The 16,865-nt window shown below is 37.8% G+C and overlaps 1 protein-coding gene and 1 long non-coding RNA gene across 3 annotated transcripts; both read left to right on the plus strand.

Moving 5' to 3' along the window:
* The first annotated feature begins 481 nt into the window (after positions 1 to 481).
* Positions 482 to 3,138, plus strand: LOC113506654. Its single transcript, XR_003401744.1, has 7 exons — positions 482 to 563; positions 685 to 936; positions 1,027 to 1,133; positions 1,425 to 1,641; positions 1,942 to 2,184; positions 2,718 to 2,809; positions 2,953 to 3,138. It is a non-coding gene; the product is annotated as an uncharacterized LOC113506654 (long non-coding RNA).
* A 2,470-nt stretch (positions 3,139 to 5,608) lies between these two features.
* On the plus strand, positions 5,609 to 14,371 carry LOC113506653 (alpha-tocopherol transfer protein-like). Of its 2 annotated transcripts, none has more exons than XM_026889482.1 (7): positions 5,609 to 6,105; positions 10,857 to 11,050; positions 11,549 to 11,708; positions 12,020 to 12,081; positions 12,842 to 13,035; positions 13,528 to 13,732; positions 13,890 to 14,371. In XM_026889482.1, exons 2-7 carry the CDS (start codon positions 10,867 to 10,869, stop codon positions 14,096 to 14,098), a joined length of 1,014 nt encoding a protein of 337 aa, XP_026745283.1. In that variant the 5' UTR covers positions 5,609 to 6,105; positions 10,857 to 10,866; the 3' UTR covers positions 14,099 to 14,371. The 2 variants fall into 2 exon arrangements, with proteins under 2 accessions (XP_026745283.1, XP_026745282.1); XM_026889481.1 differs by lacking the exon at positions 5,609 to 6,105 and adding an exon at positions 6,127 to 6,289.
* Positions 14,372 to 16,865: the final 2,494 nt, after the last annotated feature.

Raw genomic sequence — 16,865 nt, forward strand, 5'->3', positions numbered from 1 at the left:
AACATGGCCCCCTATATTCTATGTAGTAGAATAACACTTGCCCTTAAATACAAGCAACATGAAATGTCAAGCGGAACATCTCTATGGGGATCTTTACATTTCATTATAGTGTGTAACTCCTAACTCCATTGTTGGCAACCTATTCACACTATGGAAGTTTCTCTACATTAAGATCATATGCAACGTACGCCATTGCCCTCACGACCGCGTAACAAGTAGCTGTATTGAGAAACAGCTGATCTTTATAACAATTTGGCAACCGTATCTAACGTAAGCGGACCGAATTATTTTTTAACCGTAGCTGCAGCGAGACTGGTGTTATGATAGTTATGTAAGGGTGGCCGCGGCTCGTGACGTGCTGCACAGCGCCACGCGCCGCACGCCTGTCACGTGGCCATGGATATTTATTTTATTTTTGACACAATCTGTTTGCGGCAAAACATAGAAGCAAGTACTAAAGAGATAGTCATGTAGCATTTTCTCGTCATGTCATTCAGTCTCATGATACCAAAATCTTTTTTGCTCTTTTACAGGGATTTCCAGACAACCCTACAAGTAGAAAGGTATATTTTTTTGTATTCTACGAATTTCTTATGACCACAAAAAATAAATTTTTGAAACCCTCTTTTCTGACTGAAAGTCAGTGGAGTGGCTCACCGTAGTTAACGTGTTTATTGATTTCAGTGCTGGCGTTCAGTCTGGATATTCAAAATTCCATGATATAGCATGTCAGAAAGTAAACATAGTAGACATTATATGCGTGGCCGTCGCTTTCACTGTGATGGTGATGCTCGTAGCTCAGATTTGCAAAATGGTGACTGGAGGAGGGGCGACAAACGGTCGGCCCGAGGCGCGCCCCGGCAGAGGCGCGGAACGACGCTCTGGAGCCCGGCCCGAGAGGCGCCCGCGACGCGCGTCCCGCTGAACCCTACCCAGGTACACACGTGACGAGCTCCGGCCGTCTGGGACCATGGTACCAATCCAATCTCCTTCATACAATCATTCGTCGCTTTATTATGTCAACAGTTGAGGCAGAAATACCTTTCTGCTGCCGACTTATCTCGCGCATCATTGACAGGCATGCCCTGTTCGGAAGAATGTTTTACAGAAGATTTAGAACGCCTTGATTCCTCGTGAGTAGTTCCTTCGCCAGTATAATTATGCTCAATTGTAACACAGGCAATGAACAAGTAGCTACTGTAGCTAGACTTGAAAACATCTGCTCCTCTGCCAAGTGTTATTTCTACAAACGTTGAAGTCAATTGATATAATTATTATTGGTAATGCGGAAACTGCCTTACACTTGGCTAGAAGAGCAGGCATGAGTACAATGAGGAGATATATTATGTAGTTTAATATTTTTTAATTTCCGTTCCGAATCGACGTAACGTTTAAGAATTCACCTGGTATTTATTTGATTTCAGTTTGAGCTTTCAGTCTGGATTTTCAAAATTCACTGATATTGGATGTGAGGAAGTAGACATATTGGACATATTCTGTGTAGCCATTGCTTTTACCGTAGTGCTGGTGGTCCTAGCTCGTCTTTGTAAGATAGTGACTGGAAGAGGGGCGTCGAGCGCAAGCAGCCGCCCGGAGAGACGTGACTCGAGGCGAACTACATATTAGGTTTTGAAAGATGAGGTAAACACTATGCGAGCTACTGGTCATCCATTTAGGGCCCCTTATACATAGCGCTCTCCACTGATTTCATGAAATAATGAATAACTCTGGCCATAGGTACTAATTACTTACTTAATTCTATTATATTATCTCATCATTTTCTAACTCTAGGTAGTCTAGGTACTGTCGATAGTAATATTAGGTAATGTGTACCTATCGTGGAGTGACGAGGTTCATATTTTCGTTATTTTTTTCGTTTCGTTGGTCAGAAACTTTTTATCTCCTTGTAAGAAAATTCTAAAGGCATTAAATTTATTTCAGTGCGAAACTTCAAACTGGCATGTCAAGAATCTCTGGCATTGCATGCCAGGACGTGAACATCGTGGATATATTATGTATCGCCATGGCTTTCACCGTGCTGGTGATGCTGGTGGCTCAGCTCGGCAGGATGCTGACATCGTGCTGGGAGCAGGAGGTCGAGGCGCTGCCCGAGAGCCAACCCGAGAGGAGCGTCGTGAGACGTCCAGAGAGGCGCCCCGAGCGGCGTCCCAGATGCCCTTCAAGGTGATGATCGAAGCAATAGTCCGCAAACGCCTCAAAAGCCTCAACTTTTGAGGCCATTTCTTCTAATTTGCGGCGACAAACATACTGAGTAGTTACCGGTACAGGTCCTCTATATACGAGACTCCGCTGGACCTTGAGGAATGGGACCTGGCACACACTCCGTGTCGTAACGCTCGTGTGTACTTTAGCTAAAACACTCGATCACGCAACCGCCGGCACTGAAGGACGCCCGGTCAAATCATACGTTTATTAAGTAAACGCAGATTATTTAAAAAGCTTCTTCAAATAATATTTGAGTTAACCATTCGCACGTTTCATTTAACAGGTTTTGATACGTCCTACAAAATAATAAAGGATAGGTATATAATAAAGCAGACTTGGGCACAAAATGTAATACTGTTAATGTTTTCATGTGATATTACTTTTCGATGTGAATTGATACATATAGTCTGAAGCAACCGAATCCTGTTAAATGTTGGAAGTTCCATCCACTGTTTAAGTATTTGTAAGTTTTAACGAAGTTTTTTTTTCAGATGTCCCAAATCTTAAATGTTTATTACTGAAATGGCATTTCTCGAGAGACATATTATTTAAACACGAGTGCAAGCGTCAAATACGAATAAAGGTAATTGTTTTAATACAGATTATACTATCATCAGACAACATCTATATAGACTTGACAAATTTGCCAACAGCTGAAAGTGTATTTAAAAGAAGTCGTTGTAACACGAACGGAAGCTTTTAAATACTCGTACTGTTTACTTGTAGGATGACGGGCCGGAGGCGAATATGGAACATACAGCCACTAGAAGACACGCGAGCACTATCGCAGAAGCACTACCTAATCGTTTTGATTGGACTCGCAATCATATTTATGTTTCAGCAAGACGATTGCATCGAATTTTATAAAAAATAACTTATTTTCATGTACAATATCAATGTTATTAATTTATATTTGGTGGTTTCATTTTATATAGTTTGAGGTGAGCGAGCATGCAATACAAGATGTAAAATAGCTTGCATTAATAGCACTGATATGTGTATAATGACCGCGGCTAACAAGCCGTGGAGAGCCCCGGCTCGCGGCTGCGGGCTGGCCTCATAGGAAAGTAACTGGCAGCTACTTACTGTGATGCAACCGTCCGCAATCTTAACCAGTCTGTTTATTTAGGCTTCATTCAATTGTCTGCGTGACCTAGAACGTGACCCTGTGATACACTTTTAATGTTCACTTAAGTCATAACCGAATTAAAGCTTAGTGCATTCGTATACAATCAAATACTTTGTATTACTGAATCATGAAAATAACTTTTGTAGCAGTTCATAGTTCACTTAGAATAACTTGGACGTTATGCTGATATTGATTTACTTCACCAACCTAATGCGACAGTTATGTAGTTTATAGTTCTTAGTAAAAATGTGACAAAAACACACGAAATAATTACTTAAGTTGCGTTTGTTGATAACCTTGACCAGATGAGAGAATGGCTTTCGTTTGGTGTCGCTTGCGGAGATTAAGCGCAGATAACCCGCGCGAGACTGATGCCGAGTCGAATGATTTCGTGTGATTATTTGAAAAAAAAAGTTTGTTGTGGATTAAACAAATTACTGTTACAGTAAAAGAACAGCTCATTCGCATTCAAAACGTTTTTGCGTTACATTTTTTTTTTAACTCGCATGCATATATATTACGCACGTCATATTTGTTTAAGTAATATTTCAGCGAGTACAATTAGGTACATTTTTTTTAATATTTATGCGAAATAAAGAACTATCTAGGTTATCGGACGTCGAAATAATATTAATAAGACGGCGTTTAAGGTTCTTATAATAAATGAATGTGGGTCAGTGTGGTCGCAGCGCCTTTTGCATGACATAAGTGTGTGGTAACGCGTCCGTTCAGCTGCAGCTTATCTACATCTTGCTTTACTCCGTTATGATTACATATCACTATCTCTTTCTACCTTACTGAGTAAAAGCTATTGTTTTCAGTCGTACCTATAATTGTTTCACGCAGAGTTATGACATTGTTATCGAAGTATCTTTCTGCCAATCATTTCTAAACATGAAAAAAGAATTAGCAATTTAAATGAGGTTTCTTAAAAATGTTTGCGGCTTTATTCTTGTTTACACAATCAAACATTTCAAGTTGAATTAATAATACTGATCATATGGATTTAAAATATGAAGATTTACTCAGCGATGACTAATTTCTAAAATCAATACCATCTCCGCCATATCACACATTTTATAACCCTCAAAGATTGCTTGTGTCATTGTTTATTTTGAGCTTCATAAAAATACATTTAATTAGATGTTAGGTACCTATGAAGACAAATCATTTTAAATAGTTATTTGAGTTGACAATCAGAACATTACAGAAAGTTTTACATGTGTGTTACAATGTTTTATCTGTGTTTAGCCATTGTCAATGCCGTCTGTTCACCGTAACAGCTCTTCTTACGATGCTAACTTTATGCCTGCTGTACCTAATTTTGCAGAGCAGACGACGATTCTCAGGGTGCAAAGAGATTATAAAAGAAACTTAGCACGATTTCGTTAATGATTTAATAACTCTAAAATTTCTGCGATCAATGTAGAGTCCAAGCAGTAATCGCAGTACCTCATCATTCTTCAATCTTATTAAAAACAATTCATATTTTTGATACTAACGAAAACTGTTGAATGATGGAACCTAATTACTTATTTTTTATTATATATTTCAGCGGAAACGAAAGTTTATTCTACTTTACTGGTAAAAGAACGTTTTGCTATTTGAAGGAGACCCATATGCTACTAAAATCCATTCGTTTTTGGTATCTTTGGTTCTAATCAGAAACTCCTACTGAGACTAATTACGCTCGTGAAATAATTGCAGCAAATGATGTTACAGTTTATATAACTAGCAAACTGCCAGTAAATTATACTTCACTTAATTTGTAACGAGTGTCTTCTTTTCTTACGAAACCTTCTCATTCACAAAATGTGCACTCAGGTTTCTTGTGGAATGTTCAATATTATATGGTAAACTAACTTCGATTTAAGAAGTGGCTTTTCATTTGAATGCACCGAAGGCTTGGGCATTGATCACCACGCCAGCTGCCTGGGTATTGGCGATTGCAGATTCCAATATTTCCTATTAGATATATTATTTTACCAAAATACCATGTCTGATGGCTCATAGCTAGCCCAGCTATGACAGCGGTACCGCTGCTAATATGATATTAATTGTACTTGTTACGTGACACGTTTGTCCCAAACTGTTGCGAGTTTTTCAACAACGGCGTATAATTTATCTGCGATTTTGGTACGCAGAGATGACCTTAATCGACTTACTACGATTTTCGTTAGTTATACAATAGCTGCAATGAACACCAAACTAAACTTTATTCAGGGAATAACAACATTTGGTGTGAAGTTTCTAATAGAAATTGTGAAAAAATAGAGTTCAGTCAGGTTTAGGTGAAGTTATAAACACAGCATTAAGTCGGCTGCTACATGCCCTATGCAGAATTGTAGCAGAGTACTAATGACTAACCAAATCATTTGGTAATTTTGGTTAGATCGTTTTGTCAGTGTTCGTAGGTTATCTAACTAAGTTGTGTGTACCTACAACGTAGATATTAATTCTTAAACTAAATTTGTTGAATGGATCATGTCGGCATGGACTTGGAGAGCAGATCAAAAATACTTACGCACTTCCAATTAATGAAAAAATGTTGGCAATCTCAGCAACATTCACTGAAAACCGCAAATATGTAGGTATGTGCGGCGGTGGAAGCGTAGTGTCGACGAGCGCAACAACCTGCGCCTGCAAGCAAAACAGCCGCGCCGGCCAGCCACAGCCAGCAGTGCCGCGCCGCGCTCGCAGCAACGCAAACGTGCCCTTAGTGATCCGATACCTAACTCCTCGCCCAACAAGTGAGTCACCTTTCTTAAACTTAATATTTATTGCGGATTTATCAGTGAATTTATCTATGCACTTTACTATTACTACGTTTTTATTCAGTTTATTGTCTTTCACTTTATCATATCAGTATATTTTTATTGATATTTAAATATTGTGTTTTTTTATGATCATTGGATTGTCATTTATTCCGCCCATGTAAGTGTTTTATTTATTCAATTTTATACCATTAAAATGATTTTTTATATATAAAATGATTTATACATTTTTATACAATTTCTAGATTCATATACTTTTAAGCTAAGCGAATGTCCTCACAGTTATTGCGCGAATGTTGTCTTCGAATGGTTTTTAATTAATATGTGCTGATCATACTCTAATAACGGTTTACGACAAGTCGTAAAAGCTGGATCGCTCTCTCTATGTTCCCCGTAACACATTTATCCTTAATGGTCTTAAGTTCTTATGTGAACTATACTTAGGTCAACTTACTTAGGTCATTTCAAAAAATTGTGACAAAGTGAAAGATATATTTTGATTACAAAGACTTGTGCCCGTAGAGACTGATAGCTCCAATATTTGAATGATAAATAACGTTTTCTAAGATGTTAGATCTGCCTTACTCTATCTACGAATTTATCCCCTACAGAATGTGTATGCCTGGGCAAAGATATGTGTTTCTTTTTTGTAATAAGACGGTTAAGTGCTTATATTCAGACGTACCCAGAATCCTAAATGCTAACTGAGGTAATAAGCCTTGGCAGGCATCTATACTTATACTAATATTATACAGAGGAAGGATTTGTTTGTTTGACACGAATAGGCTTCGAAACTACTGGACCAATTTGAAAAAATATTTTACTGTTAAGAAACTACATTATCCCTGTTGAACATAGGCTATAATTTATTTCAAAAATAATAGGGTTCCGTAAGAAAATTGCGATATTGTAAACCGATGTGTTATAACTTATAGGTACATATCTTCTAACCACGCGGACGAAGTCGCGGGCAACTGCCAGTGATTAATAAAATAACACAAAGGAAGCTAGCTAGTTACGGTCCTTTAGACCAGTAGACCTACAGGTATCCGCAAAAATATTTCTTCAATAGGTGCTTCGGAAAAGAACAAATGGATGTTTGTACCAACTAAAAGTGCTTCCCAAACGTTCAGTGGTACAATATTCTTTGACAATAACTTTTGCAACTGACAACGAACTGTTTTGACATATAGGCTAATGTTTAACAACTCTACCGTATTATGGAAAGTTATTTAATTTTCCCAACAGCTAATGTTTCACGAGCGTCATACATAGCGTAGTGTAGCTACTAATATATATACTTTAAAAGCCCTCATGATTCCGAAATGAAGTGAATAACACGTTCTTTTTTCTGAAAGATTTATGAGGAGATACATGTGGATGATCAATTAATAAACTGGTGGCAAAAGAAAAACTTAACATAGTGGACGTCGAAAGACAAAGCGTCATAAAATTTATATTGTAATACCACGTTCATGCTTACCTATTGAACAAATTCGGTTAAGTGCGAATAGACCCGTCCCGTGGCTCTGCACAAGTTGGCTATAGAACAAATCGGTTCTCTCGGTTGAGAGACCATTAATTTTGAATGTATTAATTATTATGTCTATCGCTTAGCTTCGATCTTGATGTGTTTTTCCTTAAAATGTAGAGGCAGCAGAAATACATCCTGGTACGGCCGGAAAGTCAGATCCGTTTTTACCCCTTGGGTGCGGAAACTTAAAAATAAGTATAGTATATTAATATAGAAAGAGCATTAAATTCAAGGTAACACCTAAATTCGGTGTTTGATAACAAGCCCCTTCGTTAGAATGATAATTAGTCTATTGACCGAGCACTTCTTGCTATCCGTGTTGTACGGCTTCAAAAATATAGTTTGCCTCTCTTATGGACCTACACAAGTCTCACGTCTGTTTGTATTCCTTGCCTGCAGCAATAGGCCGCGGTGTTTGTCTCAGATTGCGTCGGCACCTTATTCATATCCGAATGTGTTGTGTTGTAAGTGTAACTTCTTGTAATGTTTACACATATCTCTGTGAGACTACCAGTTTTGCTGACTTCCATATTTCAATAGAACGGGGACATTATGAGTAGTGTGTTAAGTTTGAGTAGCTCGCTTGAATACTTAAAGTGCAACCGTTTGTAAGCATTAAATTCAATGACTCTTTCGTACACACATTTTTCACCGAGTGTCTATCTTGAATACGACAGGTTTATTTTCTAGAATACCGATTATCGTAACGCACAGACAAAGGCACATAAGAAGTAGTGCGGAAAGTAATGTCAACTTAAAACTCTATAGTACCAATTGTAAAAGGTAATATTTTTTTTATGAGTTACAATTTATCTTTGTTTCCATGTCGTGTACAAGCAGTAGAGCTTGGTCAGTTTATAAGGATGTTTATATTTACATGTTATAAAATAGTGGCATCAATCGCTTTTGCTTTCTACGATCTAGGTTCTCAAATTTGTCAGTAAAAGCATGATAATTGATCAAGTGTTGAACACTTTGACACACATTACAGACGTGTGCCAATAAAGCACATGGTCGCCTCGGGCGGGCCGGGCGGGCCGGGTGAGGCGAGTGAGGCGGGCGCAGATCGTTTCACAACAAAGTCTCGGCTGACACAGTCATACCCTAATTATCTTGAAACAGCTTATGTAACACCTACAATTACTTGATTAATGAAATTATGTTACAGTGTGTGCCGCTCGATGTTAGCACATTGCTAACAATTGCAACAGCGGACGTGGCTTGATCTATACTATTGATATGTGCCAAACATACAATATTAGGTAATGTGATCTTTTGAGTTCAAAAGTTCTTTTACTACAAACATTTAAGCCTACTAATAGGTACATATTCACTGTGCTCATGATTAACAAAGTTATACGGGACTCTCTACATTTCCAAATCCCTTGGCATCGGTAATTAGTTAGTTTCAATCGATATTCATTTAGTAACCCTGAATGCAGTGTAGCTGAAGACTGGGGAATGTCTGCGCGTCCCCTCACAATCGATACCTACCCTCGCCAGACGATGCAAACATACTTAAATATAGACATACATTTTAACATGCAACTAAGAAGAATTATTCCGTAGTTATTGAGTATTTCTACCGAGAAATGATTGAAGCTCCATACAATAATGAATACTCTCAGCACTTTAAAAAAGTGTATGTCACTCCAAATACTTCTTTAAAACTTACTACAAATAAATTATACGCCATGACATAACTATTTACATTTATTAAAATAATCATTCTTGAAGACATCTTGTGCTAGATATCTTGCAATTTGAGAAGTAAATTTCGAGTAGGACTGAACATAGAGCAATCTAAAATGAAACCAATCTACTAAGATTACCGAGTTACATAATCCAAAAATCATATCGAGTCGGATCGAACGAAGATTGGCCAAGTATCGCAAGTAAGTATGGGAGACGAAACGAGCGGCAGTTGCTACACGAGGATGCAAAGTGTGTCGAAAGCTTATTGTGAAACTACGGACAGATACCGAGGATTGGTAGACTTATCATCATTATTTGATCTCAACACTTACGACCGGCGAATGGGTCACGATACATTGGCCCGACAAAAGCTTTAACCGTAATTAACTTTAACTTTAGAACTTAACTAACGGTGAATAAAATGGTACTGAAATTAACAATGAAAAAATGTGAAAAAGCACCAGCACGATAACATAGTTATCTATGTCAAAGAAGATACACATTATATCCACGCATACGAATCGCTCGTCGGTCGGCTAAGCCGAACACATTATCATAATATATAATTAATGTTAGTGGAAGTGTTACTTAATGCATAAGTTCAAGTTTACTTAATAGCACGCCTTCGCAAACGAGTGTTTCCCAAGCGGCGCGGGCGCAGCGCGCTGTGCTGAACTCGACAGAGCGCGATCTTGACCTGCGAGATGAGTAAATATTTACTGGTCGAGAACAATATTTTTTACAAATTTTGAGGCATTTGTTTTATTTTTTCATAGAAAAACAAAAGGTTTAAGAATACATTAATTTGAGTTTTGTTCGCGTTAGACTATAAAGTAGTCATAAAAAGGCAAGACGCGACGCGGCCGCACCCAGGGCTTTTAATTATTTTGCTCATAACTCGCAATAACAATATTATTTTAGTGCAACCTTACTTAGAACCTTAGAGCTATTTATAGAATTCGAACCATAATAGAAAGAGAACCAGTATTGATCGAAATACAAGGGAACATCGCAGTTTTGAGTAAACGTAATTGGAAAACTAAAGTTAAAGTCACGTGAATGCAAACATCTAAATCCTTTAGAAAACAAACCTCCTTCTGATCAATATGTTATTAAGGTATTACGTAGAGACCTACATAGAACGTGTTAGGGTAAAAGCCGCCACTTATCGCTATCCACCGGTTTGTGGAGGTATGCAGTAGGTACCGCGGGTTAACAAGCAGAAAACCTTTGCGTAACGAAGGTGTCATAAAGATCTATTCGCTTGTCACAGACGTATAGTGTAATACAGGCAAACATACTCGTACAGGAAACAAAGGCGTCCATAATAAAATAACTAGCTGTTCTAAATGACCTCTTTAGCATTGGCATCAAATATTTCAATACATACAAGCCTTGTGCTATTCAAAACTTTGCCCAAAAAGTTACAATCAAAGCGATCGGATATTGAAGTCTTAGAATAACGGTTGTTTAAAAACTATTTTAATTTTGTTTGTAGAATAGCCAGCATGTCCCGTAGAAGCACAAAGCGTTACCTGACGGAGGCGGATGAGTACCAGTGCCCGCTGTCGGCCGAGACGCAGAAGATAGCGGAGGATGAGCTGCGCGAGACACAGAACTCGCGCTCGCAGGCCCTCGCCGCGCTGCGCAGCTGGATGGAGCAGAACCCCAAGCTCATGGCGGTCAGGATGGGTACGTACCTACTTTATTGGCCGTACAATATGAATTGCTGTCGCATGAGTATTCATACATCCATTATAATAAAGAGTTTCTTGCTAAATAAACGTATTGCCTGGTAAATAACTGAGGTATTCCGTTAAACCTTAAGTAAAGTAATTAAAAGTTATTTGTGAGGAAATAATGGATAGTATGCCAAGCACAGTAAAGGTATAACAAATTTCTTTTATTTGCATTCAATTAAAAATATATTTAAAAGCAATTGTCACACTCGACCATAATCTCGGTTACAGCAATAGTCGTTAAAGATTTTGAAGGAAATGTTGAATTTTTTTACGAGCGTTAAATGATTTGGTTGAAAAGTGTGCGTTCATTACTGAAATGCTAACCTTTGTAAGTACTTAAAGTAACGAAATAACAACAATAGAAACGTAAAACTATTGTCTGTGAGTAAAATATATACAAAAATAGGGTCTATATCTACGTCTACATAGTTCAATTTGCATTTTACAGATTCGAACTACTTGCTGCGTTTCCTCCGCGCCAAGAAGTTCAGCGTGCCGATGGCGCAGGAAGCCATCGAGCGCTACATCCTGCTGCGGCAGTCGTGGGGCATCGCCTTCAACCAGCTCGACTACAAGCTGCCAGTTATGATGGAACTGCTCGACTTAGGGTAAGCTGGACGCATCATTTATAGAAAAACATTTACAGAAATGTAAAGAAGCAATCTCTCTGGTGGCAATTTTGACTACACGGATAGACGAGTGGTTGAGGTTGCCACACCAAACCCACTGAACATTCGTGGATTGCACAAACGCTTGTCTCAAGTCTGGGTTTCTTATTCCATGTGACTTGAATGTTTGTGAAACCTCCTCGCAACACAAGGATTAATTTCCAAAAAGGAGGAGTTCCTAAAAAAACATGGATCTGGACAGTGTTCACCCCATTCTCCGGAAAGTAACCTTTCTATTCTCTTATTTCCAGATACATATTTGTGAGTCCGTTCAAGGACAAAGCGGGTCGTCGCGTGGTCATATACAGGCCTGGTAGATATACACCCTTATTATAACCATCAACAGTATACAAGTAGTATTCATTTTATTTATTATTTTATTTTATAATTATATATTTATTTGGTTTGGGTTTATGTAAGTAGATATTTAGCTTTTAGTATCTAAGTGTTGAGTTTTGGTTCTCATGTTTAATGTAACTCTGCTGTGAACTTGTGAAGATAAAAAGTTCGTGAAACGAATTATTTATAATTCATAAAGGTTTGAGTTCTTCTCGAGTTTCACAACCTTGACAATCCACGACGTAGTGACGGTTGTGTGAGCACCAGAACTATTCGGTGAAAAATGTTACATTTAAAATATTACCTAATAAACACGCCCGTGCCAGCCACAGCTTTTGTTAATAGCGAAACGTTTATTGCTTTTAGCGTTCCTCGAGCCTTGACACTATGCACTGCAATTATTTGCACAATCATCGTATGTTTATTCATTCGTTTTATGTACTTATTATAAAATGTCTTTTTATTGACCGAGTCAGAGTTTAGATTAGAGTTAATTACCAAAGGGTAATTTAAAACTGTTAGAAAATCTTACTCTTATAATTATCCTTGCTTATTTTTAGTACGTAATGCAGTACTGTCATGGCAGGATCTTACTGAATTACGTTAAATTTGATATCCAATACGATTCACATCCCTGATTTGAAATCCAGAGGATTAACGTTCATTGCACCCGACAACGATACTTGTTGCTCTGCGGTATGATTGGCTGATAACATGTATGGTGTGGCGCGCAGGTGTATTCGACCCCTACAAGTACACGAACCAGGACATGTGCCGCATCATGGGCACGTGCTACGAGACGCTGCTGGAGGACGAGGACACGCAGGTGCGCGGCGTGGTGCACTACGCGGACGGCAGCGGCGTCAGCTTCCCGCACCTCACGCTCTTCACACCCAAGGAGGCCGTCAGAATTGTCAAGAACGGAGAGGTCTGTACAACTTTATGTAGTTCCACACCTGCTACCTTAAGCGTAAAGTACTGCATATCTAGTGGGAACAACTAAACACTTAAGTTGGAAAAGTTTCCCTCTCATATAATTTAATTCTCACCAGTATGATGGGCCCAATGGTATAAAACACTGTTGATATAGAACAAGAACATTTTAGGCAATACCTAATTAACTTGGATAACTTCTTGGTGTGTAAGGCATTTAACAGCTGAACTAAAAACCACAATTTTCCCAAATCTACTTACCGAGAGATGTTCGAGAAAGAATAGTAATAATCAACTTAGGTACTTACCTCTTCTAATCATCATAAAATTAGTTTCATTAAATAGCACTTCGATTGAGCCAATACGTTTCTACACGAACTCAATTTTCTCTAGCACTGCTTGTAAATGTTACTTTGAAGTCTAAAGCCGTCTTCGTATCTGTATTTGAAAATAGTTTTCTAAAAATGTCTTAATATTACGTTCGCAGCGCACTCTTCCCATGCGTCACAAGGAGATCTACGGCATAAATGTTCATCCCACCATAAAGTTCGCGCTGGACTTCGGCATGGCGCTCATCTCCGACAAGATCCGCAAGAGAGTGAAGCTCTACAGCGCGCTGGAGGAGGTCGAGATCGACAAGAACCTGCTGCCCAAGGAGTACGGCGGCATCATGCCCATGAAGGAGATGATTGGTAATGTTTAGAAATGATACCTATTTGCGGCAACAATTAAGTAAAAGTTGGGCCTTGATTTCTATTCTTACTTGTGCTGAGTTAAAGCCCAAAAATACGCGAGCATCATCTGAAAACTACTAATTTTATACTTATTTGCCCTTTATTGTATTTTCAGAACTATGGAAAGTAGAACTAGCCAGCAAGCGTGACATGTTACTCTTGAACGACAAAATGGCCGTGCGTCTGGAGATGTACAGCGAGGCGGCGCGAGAGGGCGCTATCTCCGCGCTCAAGGCCGGCGCCAACACGTGCGCGGGCGCAGACGCTGTGGGCGACGCCATGCGAGGACTCACCGGCAACTTTAGGAAACTTGAAGTAGATTAGTTTCCTTTAGCTATTAGACTGATTGTTATGTAATTTTAAGGATTGTTTTTAAAACTACATAAACATAGATGTGATATTACGTTCGTATTAATAATGACGAGTTAAAAGTACAATTGTATTGTAGAATTATTGTGGGTAGTATTAAAATATTAGTTTTAGGAAAGTATTTTTCACCACATCTGTACAAATGAAACAAGACGCGATAAAACATTGTTTTCATAAAAGTTTTCATTCTTAATGGTTAAGTAAAGATAAAATAAATATTTTTTACAAGTCGTTTGTTTTAATAAAACCCAATATAGTTTATTAATTCGTTTATTAAAAATCCGTTTACTACCTAATTGGTAGAAATTAATACACATGACTTTCACATCGTCATTTATCTAACAAACTTGTTTGGAAATCAGTATAAAACTTTACAGAAAACAGGGTGACAATACAATGGTTTGGTTTCACTGAGGAAATGGAACAACGAGGGTGACTGTGTCCGTTACGAGTAGATCACAATCCAATCACCGGAACTGGCGAGTACGGTACAAACACTGCGACAGACACTTTCTGTATACAACATGAGTCCATAACAAATTACATCTATAGAATTTTAAAACTTATATAAAATATAATATCCTTTCAATATCTAATATGGCCCATACAGTATTGGGATTGCAATTAACCAACTTCGACCAGTAAATGTAACAACTATGAGGTTAAAAACTCTATCGAGTAATTGTGAATTGGGATCTTATGGCTTAAATAAGAAGGATTAAAATAGGCATTATAGTTCTCAAATAAATGTAGAAAATGGACTCCCAATTATAAGGTGTTTTATTTATACACATGTCATAATAAGTTCCGTTGTCAGGTCAAACATATTATGTCACTATCACTTTTAATTTATTAATCAAATTAGGATTGGTTTCTTTAATCGTAGTACGGGAGACTAGGAAAAAACCCGATGAGAAAAATGCAATCCAAAATGTACTAGATATGAACTAACATTCAATTTCAATTTAGTATATAAATAAATATATTTCTATTTATTACAATAATAATGCTTCAGTTCGATGAACGGGTTACATGTAATATTGCTGAATTATTTTAAACATTAGATAAGTACATGCCAATACATTCTGCCAAGAAATGTCTGTACAATGTAATCTAATGATTTATAAACATTTTATGCTCACTCAAAGATAACAGACGCTTTGAAACAACTTACTTTAAATGTTCAATCAGTCTACGTTTATATGGCTAAAAGAGGTTTTTTTAAGAGTAAAACCATTATATTTATTATTCAATTCAGATGGGCGCTACATACAAATTTCCCAAATAACACTCTTACTGTCGCTGTGAGAGCTCAAACGAAGAGAAGTGATCAAACAACGTGACAAACATCACTGTGCTGTGTTACCTGTGTACTACTATGCGATGCATTCAGCATACAATCAAGTTAATTAAAACACGAAACATCAATCTAACTACTGAAATATGTCGGGAGTGTGTACTAACTAGCATTTGGCAAGAATTCTGACTGGCAGTACCATTTAACATTAACATAATATACTAGAATAACATGATGGCTCTAATTCCTATGGACTCTATTGCTTTAAATCCAAATTGACTGTGCTTGGCAACTGATAGTTATGACTACATTAAAGATATATTTAAGTAGGGCGGCTGAAGCCCGAGGCTCAGGTATTGGGGCGGGCACACATACCGCAGCAGAACAGAGCGGAATTTTAAAATCCATTTTATTAATCCGCCGCTTAGAGGTTACTCCAACTTTTCTTAAAAAAATATAGACTCGTTCTGTTTATAAATACATTTACAATAATTTATTTAATAATCATCAGTCAATAGGTATTGCTCACAGATTTGCATGTTGCTGGGTAGACTGAAAGCCTCGGGCGTCAGGCGCTTGCGACAGACAGACTAATTAAACAATGTTATACGAATTATTCGTTTCTAAACTAGGCACTTTAATGTGTAGAGCATAATATTATGGCTAAGTGCGTGCGACAGCATACTAAAATAACATTTCTATTCTAGGTGTGTGCATGTTCAATTCCTTAAGTTCAGTGATACCGGCACAGGGAGTGTCTAGGAGAAGAGTGCGGCGAGAGTAACTGTGCTGAGCTCAGTAAGTGACTGATCTATCTGCCTTTGCGGAAATCATACTTAGGCTTAAAATAATGTTGTTTATAGTGACCATGTTGCTTGGATAAGGCTGTAACCGAAGCAAGATGTTGTTTTCACTGTATTGCCTGGGAGCCAACCATAAATACAGCCAACTATAAACAACAATTCCTGAACGTCATAATATATTATTTGTATTTAAGTACACAAAACATCATCTATATTGGCACATCTTACTATAAAATTATAATACCTTATAACGTCTGTTAGATATCCGTATTAACAATATAAACTTAAATATTAATTAGGAATCCTTAAGTAAAGTGTTAATATTTCTAATAGATTCAATATTAATAAAATTAATCTAAATTTGCTAACAAACGATAAATGATGCTTAAATATAATTTATATTTAGTAAAATGCTTATTGGCACTGAGTTTGGCAAACATGAGTAATACGAGGCTCACAAGAATGTACTGCAAGTGGCGTGTGCTGGACGCGGCTTACAACATGATCACACATGCGGTATACAGACAGGGTGGTTGTGTGTCTGTACACCTAGAGCTACGACTTAAATCCACTTACATACATTCGTGATGGGCACAGCTATCACTAAAATATCGAGACTAAA

The sequence above is a fragment of the Trichoplusia ni genome, assembly GCF_003590095.1.
Source record: "Trichoplusia ni isolate ovarian cell line Hi5 chromosome 21 unlocalized genomic scaffold, tn1 tig00002120_group20, whole genome shotgun sequence".
Taxonomy (NCBI): Eukaryota; Metazoa; Arthropoda; class Insecta; order Lepidoptera; family Noctuidae; genus Trichoplusia; species Trichoplusia ni.